The sequence below is a fragment of the Mustela lutreola genome, chromosome 9 (genome assembly GCF_030435805.1).
Source record: "Mustela lutreola isolate mMusLut2 chromosome 9, mMusLut2.pri, whole genome shotgun sequence".
Taxonomy (NCBI): Eukaryota; Metazoa; Chordata; class Mammalia; order Carnivora; family Mustelidae; genus Mustela; species Mustela lutreola.
In genome coordinates this window covers 91,955,632-91,970,246 of record NC_081298.1, presented here as the reverse complement: position 1 = coordinate 91,970,246, position 14,615 = coordinate 91,955,632, and the positions used below count along the sequence as shown (strand labels likewise).

Here is a 14,615-nt window from a genome sequence, read left to right as displayed (position 1 = left end):
ACTGTACTGTATTTGTTGGAAAAATCCACGCATAAGTGGACCTGTGCAGTTCAAACCTGTGTTCAACAGTTGATTGCACTCTGAAAATGATAAGGCCCTTCACCAGGTTTCCAATTTTAATATGGTGGATACACCATACATAGAACAAAATCTTGTAAATGTTGTAACAAAGAAATGAGGCCCAGAAGAGAAGTGTAGTGTGTTTAGGTGTTTAAAAAATGTCAAATTCATCTGGAGTGATTCCAAAGCAATCAGAAGAATCTTCAGATACTATAGAACATCAAGCTGGTGAGGACCGTAGATGTCCTCAAATGTCAGGCAATATGTCCCTTGTGCTGTCACTTTCTACTTCCTTGTAATATGTGTTGCTGATCAATCACGGCTTTCCTTCCTGTTTAGGAAATGGGGCCACTGAATCATTTTTAACAATGTTTTCTACAGCCACTATCAGTTAATCCCTCGGTACGTACTGTGAAAACTATTTTACCACTTCTCAGTCAAACCCATTCATTTGCAGAGGGTTTGAGGCAAGGTGGTATGGTAGAAAGTTTTGAGGCCTACGTGAGTTAAAAAAGATTTGCAGGATTTCTTAGGTGAAAGAGTACTTTATGAGCTAACAAATGTTTAGTGTGAATTTTATTAGTTTCTCAAATAGTTACCACTTTAGAAGTTTGTTTGTAGGTGGGTATTAGTTTAGAAGATCTCTTTTGCCATGAAATGATACTCAGGATCTGAAGACCCACACACTAAGCCAGTATAAACCAGAGATTGGAGTTAGAAATGGTATCAAAGTTCAATGCTATTATTGAGTTCTGTTTATTAAAAGTTGTAAATTTAATATTGCATCACTCTGAATTTTCCTTTAAAAAATGTGTTGAGTCTATAATTTGTCTTAAGAACAGTTGGTTTTATATCAGCATTTAAACTGACAAAAATTGGTATTCATTATATTCTTTAATTCTCCATATGTATTACTTTTACCATCAGAATTACATTTCTTAAAAAAAGAGAGATGACTTAGTATTGAGTTTTCTGGTTTGTGCTGCATTGTTGGGATTTGGCAACTCTGAATTTCCTTGAGGGCCTCAGGTGGCCAACAGTTCCTAGCAGTGTAATGTGTTTTATTGTTTAATGACTTTCAAACGAGCTCAGTTGTATCCTCCTCTAGCGGGTTATTTAGCTGATGCTCATCACTGTGGTAGAGTGTAGACTAGTTGACAATCAGTGTTTCATTAGATCATTTATATTACAGTCTTATTTTGGGAGCAGATTCATCTTTTGTGAATTGTCTTTTAATGGTATAATAAAAATACTTATCTGGAACTGATAGTTTTCTTTATTCATTTAATCTTTATCAAATGCCAGTGACCCATGGTGGGGGAAACTGTAAAACCACATAGAAATTTCACTGAAGTCGGGTCATTAGTGCATTTTTCAGATACCTGATGAAGGAACAGCAGTGACATCAGGAACCGCAGCCCTCATGCAGGGTTGTGGTGCTGTGTGACATGCTTGCACAACACATGGTAACTTAAAAAATCTTTACTGATGTAAGGTTTTAAAAAATATATGAATGGGGCCACCTGGGTGGCTCGGTTGGCTACGCAACTGACCCTAGTGAGGCTCCACGCTTAGCGGGAAGTTGGCCTGAAGATTCTCTCTCCTGTTTCTCCCCTGACTCACTCACACTTGTTCTCTCTCAAATAAAATATTTAATAAATAAAAAAATAAGAATATGAATGAAATACAGGATTGTTGTAGTGTTCGATCTCATACTGCCTTTTTTGGGAAGGTTCAGACAGTTGTTTTCATTTTGTTTTGGACTGAAGTGTTTAAATGTGGATTTCTTTTTTTCTTTTTTTTATTTGAAGAGCATGATAGTTTATTTGAAAAAATTGCATCAGTCATGGTGATCTTACATAATTGGCTTTTTGTTGGATATTAACTTTATGGTATTTTTTTTTAAGTTTTTATTTATGAGAGGAAAAAAAGAGCGCGCATGTGCATGAGCAGGGGGAGAGGGAGAAGCAGACTCCTCACTGAGGAGGGAGCCCGACATGGGGCTTGATCCCAGAACCCTGGGATCATGACCTGAGCTGAAGCCAGGTACTTAACCTACTGAGCCACCCAAGGTCCCCATGCTGCCGTTTTTAAAATGTGGATTTCCTTTTCCTGTGTTCTGCCTGTTTGCTTTTCTGGTTCAGTTCACATTGTACTAGTCCTTTTATTCTAGTTTTGGTTTTCCAAATAAGTGCTTCTTTTTTATGAATATCATAATAGTTGTTTATCTTTTGGTAGAATCTGGTGAAGAACTGGTTCATTCAAGGAATGCCATTTTCCCTTAAGAGGATTATATAAATATTTTAGTCCATTTTTCCCTATTATTAAATTATTTAGGTTGTATTTTTCACATCATCAATATTTATTTATGTTTATTTATAAGAAAAATTATTCCATCTGCCTAGTTTTGTAGAGTCCATGTGTTTCTTAAAATACTCACTTCAGAAAATATTTTCCTTTAAACAGTGCTCAGGGCATAAGATATAAATCACAAATTTGTTGATTATTTAATTTTTTTAAATTAAATTTTACTTGACAAGGCGGTAGTGATGGAAGATAGGTGACTAGCTTTATAAGCTTCTTTGCAAAAGCTAAACATTTATTTTGACGTATTTGCTTCAATCTTTTATACGAAGGAGAAATACCCTATGTAAAATTTTCACCACCTTTAAATAATTTGAAGTGAGAATTCCTTTCTTTTTTAAAGGTCACTCTAGGAATGCCTGGGTGACTTAGTCGGTTAAGCGTCTGCCTTCGGCTCAGGTCATGATCCCAGGGTCCTGGGATCGAGCCCCAGAAGGGGCTCCCTGCTCAGTGGGGGGGTCTGCTTCTCCCTCTCCCTCTGCTCCTCTACTTGCTTGTGCTCATTCTCATTCTCTCTCAAATAAATAAGTAATATTAAAAAAATAAAGATGATTCTAGCTTCATATTTCTGCACATCTTAGACATAATTATACAAATGAGGATTTTGTCACAGTTATGTCAATTTTGCTTCATTAGTCATATTCTTTATTAAATATTTGTTCCTTTGCAGGTATATTTGCTTACTTAAACTACCATGTTCCTCGCACAAGACGAGAAATCTTGGAAACCTTGATCAAAGGCCTTCAGAGACTAGAGTACAGAGGATATGATTCTGCTGGTATTGCCTTTTAAAAAAATATTCTAGGTTTTGCATGATTCTCCAATCTAAATAGATGTTTTGTTTGTTTTAGTTGACTAGATTCTTTAGCATTATCTATTTGTTTCAACTAAAGTTAAAAAGAATTTTTGGTTTTTTATCATGTTTAAAGGGTTTATACATAGTATTGCCATAGTATTACCATTTATATTACTTCTTAAGGATGTCTGCCTTTGTTAAGAATGTTACTGTAAAAACATAAATCACTTGGGGCGTTTTCATGGTAGAACACAGTTCTTGAAGGTCTTGCTTTATAAATTATCTTTTTCTTTCCTGTGATTTCTTTTTCTCCAAGGAATCCCTGCTATTGGCATATACACTTAACCTGAGATTCTTCTATCTTAAATAAATGACAAAGCAGTTAAAAAATAACTTTTTATTTATTTATGTTCTATTCTGGCTGCTTTCCTTAACTGTGTCAGGGGTCCCCATGACCACCCTCAGTTCTGGTAACTCCTGAGGATGACTCAGCATATAGTTGAACTCGTAGCTATGATTTATTACAACAAAAGAATACAGAGCAAAATCAGCAAAGGGAAAAGGTGCATGGGGTGAAGTATGGAGAATAATGAGGCACAAGCTTCTGAGAGTTCTCTCCTAGTGGAGTCACACGGTATGTGCTTAATTCCCCAGCCAGTTATGGCAGTGTGTGGAATGTATGTCAGAGAAGCTCATTAGTCACTCAGTGCCCACGCTTTTTTTGGAGGCTGGTCACACAGACACCCTCTGCCTAACGTGTACCAAAATTCTAGAATCCCAGAACGGAAGCAGATGGTCAGCATAAGCCACATTGTTTGCACAGTTAGGTGCCATAAGCCATTCTTAATCAGTCAGGTAACCATCCTGAAATCCAAGTTTCCGGAGGCCAACCAGGGGCCAGCTTTGCAAGCAGACCTTTCTAAGGAAAGTGGTATCAGACTTGCTATGTTAAGTTTTTACTGTACTCTTGACATGGCCAAATGTAATGGGCATTTATTTTCCATGATTTCCCTTGGTTAATAGAAAGTGAGCTCTTCAGCTCCTTTGTCCTTAAAATTCTCTCCTTCCTTAGCTTCTCTGACATCACATACTCTCTAACATCCTGATTCTTTTTTGTCTGCTTTGAGGGTTCCTTTTCTTCCACTTTTTGCACAAATATTAATGTTTTTTCTAGATTGTTTCCTAGGCCCAGTGTTCTTACTCTGTATCTTCGTGGGTGAGCTCTGACTTCGTCAACCTCCTATATTGTTGATGACTTACAACCCACATGTATTTCCCAAGCCACAGACCTGTATTTCCAACTGCCCCACAGAAATCTCTTCCTGGAGAAACTATGATATTACAAACTTGGCATGTCCAATTTATGCATGTCTTTCTGTGTTCCTTTATTCAGCAATCATTCAACAAGTGTTTTGAGCCTAGGAGGAATCCTGGACTCAGGCTGCACATTCACATTGCACCCAGACAGTTCTACCCTCAGTATCACTGATCTCTGTCTTTGTAACCACCGTTTGGTTCACGGCCTCCCCATATTTGCTTTGCTATAGCTAGATCTTCTGACAGCTGGTTTCTGCTCTCTGTCCCCTTCAGTCTGTACTGTTTACAGAGAGAGTTTTCTCAACATTTTTGCCGTGTGATTTCTTGTTTTGAAACTACTTAGTGCTTTTCCAGTACCTTCAGGTAGCTTTTTCAAATTCTTTAGGAACGTAAGTAGAATTTTGAGAACTGTGTTTCCTGATGTTCCTTCCTTCTTCCCTTTCTGAGGTGTGTGCCAGCCTCCTGCATTTCTCCATTTTTGCTCCAATTGCCACTCAACCTGTAGTACTTGTTTTTTTGTTGTTGTTTTTTTTAACCTGTAGCACTTTTATTATAACCAAAACCCACACTGTATTCTAATTATTTTTTCCTTATCTTCTGAATAGACTTGGAAATTTGAGGGAAACAATTGAGTTATTTTCATTTTTGTTCCGAGTAGCTATCATGTTTCTTGACATATAATAAGGTGTCAGTAAATTTGAATTGATGAATGAATGAATGAATTAAATGAAAAAATAATTTCTAATTAAAAATTTGCCTCACAATGATAACCTAAGTAAATTTCTAAATCTTGCTTTTCTGCCTCTCGATGAATTAGGTGTGGGAGTTGATGGAGGCAATGACAAGGATTGGGAAGCCAATGCCTGCAAGATCCAGCTCATTAAGAAGAAAGGGAAAGTTAAGGCACTGGATGAAGAAGTTCACAGTAATGTACTTAGTTTGAGTTTTGTCCCCTCTCCCCTCCCTTGACTTCCTTCTTCCTTCCCTACCAAATTCCCTTTCTTTCCCTATTTTGGGGTCCATTTTAAGTATAGTGGTATTTAAAGTTGAGGGAAGGGAAGAAAAGTATACTTTTATTATTGTCTCTACCAGTGTACAATGTACCTTAACTTCAGAAATGACCAATTAACAAGGGAAGGAAATTAGGTACATTGTGTTCATAACAAGCTCAGTGTCCTAAAACGAAGTAACCGCGACTCCCAAGGAAGGACCTTTCACAGGACAAAAGGTATTTTTAGTGGTATCCTTATTCTAGTGTCTTCACTGGGTTGTCTTCACTCGGGAGTAAATGCCTCCTTTGAACATATAGTTAGTCTAGATGTTGCCTTTTAGTAGAACTGATGTAATCAGGTAAGTGTCATGTTTTTCCTTCAGGATTTTCTTCCCTGGCATAAAGTAGTTGTCTACATGCTTCAATAAAGAGGATATACTTCCTAGTATTTTGTTCATAACATTATGCTTATATATTTTAATTTGTCACAGGAAACTTAAAAACAAAAGACAAAAGCTTTGAAGTACATTGACTGAAAAAAACATTTAAAGAAAATGTGCCACAGGAGTGCCTGGATGGCTCAGTCAGTTAAGTGTCTGACTCTTGATTTCAGCTCAGGTTATGTGTGATTTTAGCGTCATGAGCTCAAGCCGTGCATCAGGCTCCATGCTGAATGTGGAGACTGCTTAACATTTCTTTCTCTCCCTCTGCCCCTAACCTGCTCTTTCTCTCTCTTTAAAAAAAAAAAAAAAAAATCCTCCAAAACTCAAGAAACAGGCTTTTTTAATATACCTGCTCAAATGGATGCCATTGAATTCATGGTAAAGGAGTGCAGGTAGAAGAGGAAAATGATGAACTTGGTCACTTTTTATTTATTTATTTTTTTTTTCCACATAAGCCAAACATTTAGCTTTGTAGTACTTGCTGAACATGCTAGATCAATACTTATTTGCATGTATTGTGGGCAAGATTAGCTTAGGGATGAGGCAGACACCCAAATAACTGTACTTCAAAAACTGTAGTATAAATACTTGCTCTACTGTGTATACTAAATACTATATACCAGGCTGATTATAGTAGGTTCCACAGGAGAGGAAAAAAAAAAACCCAAGTTGCTTAAGGATTCAGGGGAGAGCTAGTTCCAACTTGGAGTTGGGGTTGGAGAGACTTGGTATATGGAAGGAATGGCTGCTGTTTCCGTTTGGGCAGTGAAGGTGAGCAGGGAGGACCTTCTGAGTAGAATAGTGTGGGCAAAGATAATAGGGAAGTCAAATTTGATGGAATGGTGGGTAGTCCTTTTAGTCTGCATTATTGGTAGATGACTGCGGGAGGCTGGAAGGCAGACTGCAACCAGAATCACCATCTTTGCATATCAACATACTGAAACAGGCCGCCTCCTGAAGGAAAGTCAGGAAGGGAATGGAGAAATGGGAACTTGCAGATATTGCTGGTAAATTTGTGATAAATCACTTTGAAGAGGAAGCTGGCAATGCCTAAATGGGAGGTGCCTAAACCCTGTGACCAGCCGCTTCCCATCTTGGGCATCTACTTGAAGGAAACTATGGACAAGGAGACATGACAACAAGATTCATTGCAGCAAAATGTAGAAACAGCTTAAATGTCTACCAGTAAGAGAATGGGAGATTAAGAAAACAAAAGAATACTACCATTTGCGGACCCATGTTAGTGTATTAGATGTTTGAAGGCACAGGTGGGAAAACTCTCCATGAACTCGAAAATCCCCTGGGGAGGAATGGGATGAGGCCAGGGCGTAAAGAAGGCGTCGGCTGCATTTTTTACATTTTAGATCTGAAAATCTAAAGCACAGATGGTTAGATGTTTGTATTTGTGAACTCTGGGTGTGGGTATTTGTGTGTTTGTGATTACCCCTAGTAAGTTCCAGTGTTTGACCTGTTAAAGACAAAAGAGAAGGAAGTCATCTCAGAAAAGGTCATTAGATTGGTTATTGGTAACTTCTGACTTGGATAGTAATAGCTAACACTTATTGTTGCTTTCTGGGGCCTAGACACTCTATTAAGTAACTTACTAGTCCTCAATATAACCCATGAAGTACATAAAATTACCATCCTTATTTTACAGATGAGGGATTTGAAACACAGGAATAAGTACTGTCACGGGGTAGGTGCTGTGTCAGCAGTAAAGGCAGTGAGGTTTAGGGGCAGAGGAAGACTGCTATTTGTAACAAAAATGTAAGATTTTAAAAATATTTGGTGTCATAAGATTTAAAGCATAAATGGCTATACTTTAACATTTGTTATCTCTGGATATAGGTGTTTGAGTGTTTTATTATTGCCAACAAATTTAATATGGTTGAGCTATTTTTTCTTTAAAAAAAGGATGACATCTGAGAAAGTTAACACAGAAGACAAGAGCCATAGGGGTGCATGGTGGGGAGGACAGAAGATGCAAATAAGCAAATTACAGAGTGATCACCGCTCAGAAGGGTCAGGGCACAGGTAGGAAATTAGCCTTTATAGGAGTCACAGGTGAAGGAATAGCGAAGTACAGCAGTTACGAGGTGAAGGGAAAAAAGCTCAGTAAAGGGGATATTGAGGTACTGTCCAGGTAGGATTGGTGCTTAAGAAGAAGTGATGTCTTGAGTGTTAGGAGAATTAAGTGAGCTTTCGGCTTTGAATAAGGAACACACCTCTGTGTGGCAACAGTAAAACAAGTTTGGTGATTTCCGTGAGTTTGAAATGGACTCAGTTTACAGAATTTTCTAACTCTCTTCAGTGTTGCTTGGCAGTTTGTGGGTGGGGAGAAGAGAGAACTGAGGGTGGAAATATCTGAAGTTAAGGTTCAACAGAGGGCTTTAGAACAGGGGTAACAGTGAATAGGAGGTCAAGGATTGGGAGTCACGATTAACTTATAAACCATGAAATATTTGTTGTGAGAAATATGCTTATTGTCATAGCAGTAATTTTTTTCTTATTAGGCTTTAGATAATGCTCTTTTGGCAACCATGAAATAGGTATGATAATAAATGTAAATTTTTTTTTTTTAAAGATTTTATTTATTTATTTGACAGAGAGAGATGACAAGCAGGCAGAGAGGCAGGCAGAGAGAGAGGAGGAAGCAGGCTCCCTGCTGAGCAGAGAGCCCGATGCGGGGCTCGATCCCAGGACTCCGAGATCATGACCCGAGCTGAAGGTAGCGGCTTAACCCACTGAGCCACCCAGGTGCCCCAAATGTAAATTTTTTTTTAATATTTATTTGAGATCACAAGCAGGCAGAGAGAGATAGGAGGAAGCAGGCTCCCTGCTGAGCAGAGAGCCCAATGAGGCGCTTGATCCCAGGACCCTGAGATCATGACCTGAGCTGAAGGCAGAGGCGTAAACCACTGAGCCACCCAGGTGCCCCAATAACTGTAAATTTGAATTGGATTCAATCTGTAGACTCTTGTTACTCTCTTTAGTGTTGCTTGCCAGCATGGCCAGAGGGTGGGGGTGGAGAGGTGCCTTAATTATAATTAGCCTAACAGAGTAGTCAGATGTTTTCATTGCTTGCATTAGCATGTTAAGTAGTGGTAAACAATAATCCTTTCCTTTTCTGGAGGTTATTTATTTATTTTAGATTTTATTTATATGACAGACAGAGATGACAAGTAGGCAGAGAGGCAAGCAGAGAGAGAGGGGAGGAAGCAGGCTCCCCGCCAAGCAGAGAGCTGGATTCGGGGCTTGATCTCAGGACTCTGATATCATGACCTGAGCCAAAGGCAGAGGCTTAAACCATTGAGCCACCCAAGCGCTCCTGGAGGTTATTTATCAGGTCACCTTAATTATTCAGGACACAGGTAAGCCAGGAAAGAATACATTGATGATTTTATCTGTTGGTTGACTGAGCCATCCAACAAAAATTTGAATAACTGCCCTTTATAGCTTAGTGCTTGGGCTTTGCAGATAATAAGGCAAGCTGCTGCTTATGTAGAACTTAAATCCTGGTAGGAGCCAGATTGACACCTGTCATAAAGTTACAGTAGTACAGCTTAGTATATCATTGTGGTTTTAATCTCTGGCTCTGGAGTCAGCTGGACTTGGGGTCACAGCCTGTCTCTGCTTCCCATTAGTTATGACCTAAGGCAGGTTCTTTGGCCTCTGAGAGCCCCAGTTTCTTTATCAAATGGGAACAATAGTACCTAACAGAGCATTGTAAGGATTCAATAATGAAATGCATATTTCTTAAACACGTCTTTTATTTCAGCCGTTGTGCCAGGCACTGGTGACATAATAGAGAACAAGATAGGCAGACTCCCTGGTCTGATGGAGCTTGACTGTCTAGTGAGAGGGCCAGACAACAAATACTTAACATAAACTAGTGTGATTAGTGCTGTGAAGAGAAAGTATGGTAGAAGTGACATTTAAGCAGAGAACACATTATTGTTCGAAGGGGGAAATTCTAGGCACAGGGAACACCCAAGTGCAAAGACTCTTGGTGTTGGTGAGGTGGAGAGTGGCAGGAGAGGAGCTGGAGAAGTGACTGGGGATGAGGTCGTGTAGGATCTTCAAAAAGGTAGATTTTACTTCATGTGCCTTGTGAAACCCTTGGAAGATTTTGCATTAGGGAAGTCACAATGATTTAATGGGCTCATTTGGTTAGTGTGCAAAGACTAGATTGTTCAGAGGGAAGATTGGACATTGGGAGACCAGGATTCTGTTGAAGTAGTTAGGTTGATGGTTCCTTGGGTCATACTGAGATGGATAGGGCAATAAGAAGTCTTAAGTCCCTAGCATCAGGTAAAAATCTTAGTAAATGATGGCTATTGTTGTTTGTAAAAGGTGTGTTGAGGGCTTTGAGGGGTAATGGGAGAGGTGGGAGAATGAGAATGTAAAGGCAGCTGGGGCCAAATGGTGGAGGGCCGCGTACCCACAGAAAGATACTGGGGCTTTATCTTGTGAGAAAAAAGCTCTCTGGTTCTATGTGAGAATTTGAGGATCTTTTTATAAATCCCTGTGGCCAGGATTAAGATGATTCACAAGGGTAGCTAGGGATGCAGACCACTTTTTACGCAATGGGAATCTGTTCAAGGATTTTAAGGGTTTTTTCTTGATCATATTTGTGTGTTAGAATGATGTGTGATTAGCCAGTATAAAAACCACAAAGACCATGCTAAAATAAAATGCACGGACTTTCCTATTTGAGACTTCTGAGCAGTTTGCTTTTCTTAATTTAGGCCTGATTCTCATAGGCTTGGATATGTGGTTTCTTTGCCAAATGAATTTTATATTTAGTAAATCAGAAAGGGGGCATTACTAGTAAATACTAGAACTGCCTTTTTTATTTCCTTTGGAAAAAGCAAGAAGAGATAGCTTATAGGGAAAAGAAATCAGAATAGCTGCTTTTCAAAATAAAGGAATATCCGTCTATAACCCCATACTTTCATTTGTTCTACTGTTCTTTGATTTTAGAAGCTCTCCATAATTGCAGTTTATATTGTGAAATATGTTTACATTCACTGGGGACCAAAGAATTGCAGTCATAAGGTTGTATGGCATTGAGAATGTGAATTTATTTTTACATGTTTAGTTAAAGTGTTACTGGTGTTTTTTTCAAGGCACAGATTAAAATAGATTTTAAAAAAACCACATTTACTTTTTTGGTCCATAACTCTTCCGTTTGAACATTTTCAAGCCTTCAGAAAAGTGGAAAGAATAGTGTGTTAACCACCCATATACTTCATCTAGTTTTACCAGATGTTAGTACTTTGTCAAATTTGCTTTATCCCCCGGTTGCTGGGTTCATTTGCTCTAAATATTTGAGCTGCATTAAGTCCTGAATCTTTTTTTTTTTTTTTTTTAAGATTTTATTTATCTGTTATTTGAGAGAAAGAGAAAAAGAGATCAAGAGATGGGGGAGAGTCAGAGGGAGAAGCAGACTCTCTGCAGAGCAAGGAGCCCGATGTGGGACTTGATCCCAGAACTCCAGGATCATGACCTGAGCTGAAGGCAGTCCCTTGACCAACTGAGCCACCCAGGCATCCTGAATCTTTTAATTACTATTTCAAATATGGCTGATCTTTAGTTTCAATAATTATATATTCTGGGTGAACAGCACTGTATTAATATATATAATAATATTTATAGCTTCTAGCTCTACGGCATGATTTAATAATGGAATTTTTCATATTATGTTCTTCAGAACAACAGGATATGGATTTGGATATAGAATTTGATGTACACCTTGGAATAGCTCATACCCGTTGGGCAACACATGGAGAACCCAATCCTGTCAATAGCCATCCCCAGCGTTCTGATAAAAATAATGGTATGGACACATTCTACATGCTGTGGAATGATTGTAGAGGGGTCAATAATGGGAGAAGAATGAAGGCTTTTATGTTTTTGTTATTTTAATTTTTTAAAAATCTGGAATAAGACCTATTCACAAGTAGAGAATATGTAGAGCCGGATGTGTCTGTCGCCCAGCTTTAACATTATACACTATGTTATTTTTCACCATATCCCTCCACCCAGACGATTTTGGAAGCTCTCCATTTGTCTCCTTTTCCCTTGCAGATTATTGTGGTGTTTGTCTTGTAGACTTTCCTACAGTCTAGATCATGCTAATTGTATGCATCCCATGGTATCATGTACCGTGTTTCTCTGTCTCTTCTCTTTACTCTAATGGTATGGTATTGATTTATATCTGGAGGTACATGGTGTTTGGGCACTTTTCTTTTTGTATTATTAGTGGCCATAGATGATCATTGCCAATATTAATTTCTTTAGGGGTTTGTAAAATAGTGATAGTCAAATACTCTCATTGCTTTTTCATTTATCTCACATACATATCTAACTGCTTAGTTACCCAGACTTATAGATTATACATAGGAAAGTCAGGGTAAATGTTTGATTATTTTTTTTTAACTTTATTTACCATTTTCCAAAAATGAAGTGGTTCTAATGTTCTAAGATGAATGAATTTCTTTTATTATTGTAAACTCATGGATTTAAAATATTGCCTTTATATTCAGTTACTTAATCAAAAAAGATGAAAATTATCCTGCTGCATATGTATTTGATCTTGTAATACTTTTTTAATACCAATTTATCTGACATTTTAATATCTGGACCTCTCCTAAGTAAATTTCACTGTAAATCTGAATAAGTGGTTTTTCTTATTCTCTAACTTCAGTTCTTAAACTCATTTAATGTAAGTCAGGTAATTGTTTTAGTTCGAAAGTCTTTCACTTTAAACTTAGGAAATTTTTATGCATAAAAATGAATGAACAAAGAAGTGAGAGTAATAATTATGTAATTCAGCCTTCTTGTTTGCAAATGAAGACACAAGCCCAGGAAATTTGGCCCTTTCATATGGTGACATTAGCTTAGTAGTTTAGCCATAAATGAAGTTGATGTCTCTAAACCCCAACTTATTATATTTCCCCTCTAATATCCATGTCCCCAGCACTGTGTGCTTCCACTAAACTACATAAATGATGCTGCTGATCTACCCAAAGGTAATCTGATAATGAAAAATAGAAGATATTTGATTACACTTGGAATTATAGCATGTGACAAATTTTTTTGACTTGAGAAAAATCTGACAATACTGGCTATTTATAATGTTTACAAGACCTGTAATTTTTTGTCATCAATAATTTTTATCTCCTTTAGAATTTATTGTTATTCACAATGGAATTATCACCAACTACAAAGACTTGAAGAAGTTTTTGGTAAGTAAAGTAATCTCAAAAGACACCAGGCTTTGAGAAATTTCTAATGAAAGTAGCAAGGTGGTTTGTCGAAATGCACAACACCATCTAGGTATGATCAAATAATTCCTGAGATGGTTACAAGGGTATGTGGTTTACTGGACCCTTCTTTGTTCACAGTGAGATATTTTTGTTTCTTATGTGAGTAGGAAATAATTATTGGGTTTTATTATAAGTGACCCTTCAAAGCTCAGATAAAATTGGAATTTTTGGTGGGGGGACATCTTTTGCATTGTGAGAGACCTTGTTTATCATTTGTAAAAGATTCTGGGATATATAAGAAGAATTAGGACAGATTAAATGAAGTTTCTCTGCCCTAAATAGCCATGTACTATATAGTAATAGTCATGGGGATGACCCTCATGAGTTCCTCTTGGGGCTGTCCAATTGAAATTTCGGCCATGCTGGAAGCCTGTATCTTTGTGGTCCAACACCCGCATGTGGTCATTGAGCTGCTAGGACTGAGGAACTAAACTTGAAATTCTATTTCATTTTAACTGGTTTAAGTTTATTTTTGTTTTAATTAAAGTTTTTAAAGATCTTATTTTTATTTTTAAAGATTTTATTTTTAAGTCATCTCTACAGCCATTGTGGGGCTCAAACTTACAACCCTTAGAGCAAGAGTCATGTGCTCTACTAACTGAGCCAGTCATGTGCCCCCTAATCAGTTTAAATTTAAAGAGCCACATATATGGGGTGCCTGGGTGGCTCAGTGGGTTAAAGCCTCTGCCTTTGGCTCAGGTCCTGATCCCAGGGTCCTGATCCCAGGGTCCTGGGATCGAGCCCTGCATCGGGCTCTCTGCTCAGCAGTGAGCCTGCTTCCTCCTCTCTCTCCGCCTGCCTCTCTGCCTACTTGTGATCTGTCTGTCAAATAAATAAATATTAAAAAAAAAAAATCGTACATTTATTTATTTATTATTAAAAAAATTTTTTTTTTTAAGATTTTATTTATTTATTTGTCAGAGAGAGAGAGTGAGCACAGGCAGACAGAGTGGCAGACAGAGGCAGAGGGAGAAGCAGGCTCCCTGCTGAGCAAGGAGCCCGATGTGGGACTCAATCCCAGGATGCTGGGTTCGTGATCTGAGCTGAAGGCAGCCACCCAACCAACTGAGCCACCCAGGTGTCCCAAGTACATTGTACATTTAAAAAAAGCCACATATATGGGGTACCTGGGTGGCTCAGTCCATTAAGTGTCTGCTTTCCTCTCAGGTCATGATCCTGCGGTCCTGGGATTGAGCCCCACATTGGACTGCATGCTCAACGGGGAATCTGCTTCTCTTTACTCCCTGACCCCTCCCCACTCATGTTTTCTGTCTCTCTCTCTCAAATAAATAAATAAAATCTTAAAAAATTTT

At 38.2% G+C, this 14,615-nt stretch overlaps 1 protein-coding gene across 4 annotated transcripts in view; it reads left to right on the top strand.

Annotated features, from left to right (window-relative positions):
* GFPT1 (glutamine--fructose-6-phosphate transaminase 1) overlaps positions 1–14,615 on the top strand; it is a 61,848-nt gene that overhangs the window by 16,324 nt on the left and 30,909 nt on the right. For 3 of the 4 annotated variants that reach the window (XM_059187870.1, XM_059187871.1, XM_059187869.1), the window contains 4 exons: positions 3,095–3,202; positions 5,355–5,462; positions 11,685–11,810; positions 13,163–13,221. In XM_059187870.1, the coding sequence (XP_059043853.1) occupies positions 3,095–3,202; positions 5,355–5,462; positions 11,685–11,810; positions 13,163–13,221 (401 nt within the window). Of the gene's footprint in view, positions 1–3,094; positions 3,203–5,354; positions 5,468–11,684; positions 11,811–13,162; positions 13,222–14,615 lie in introns of those variants that run through there. The other variant, XM_059187872.1, reaches the window with a different exon arrangement.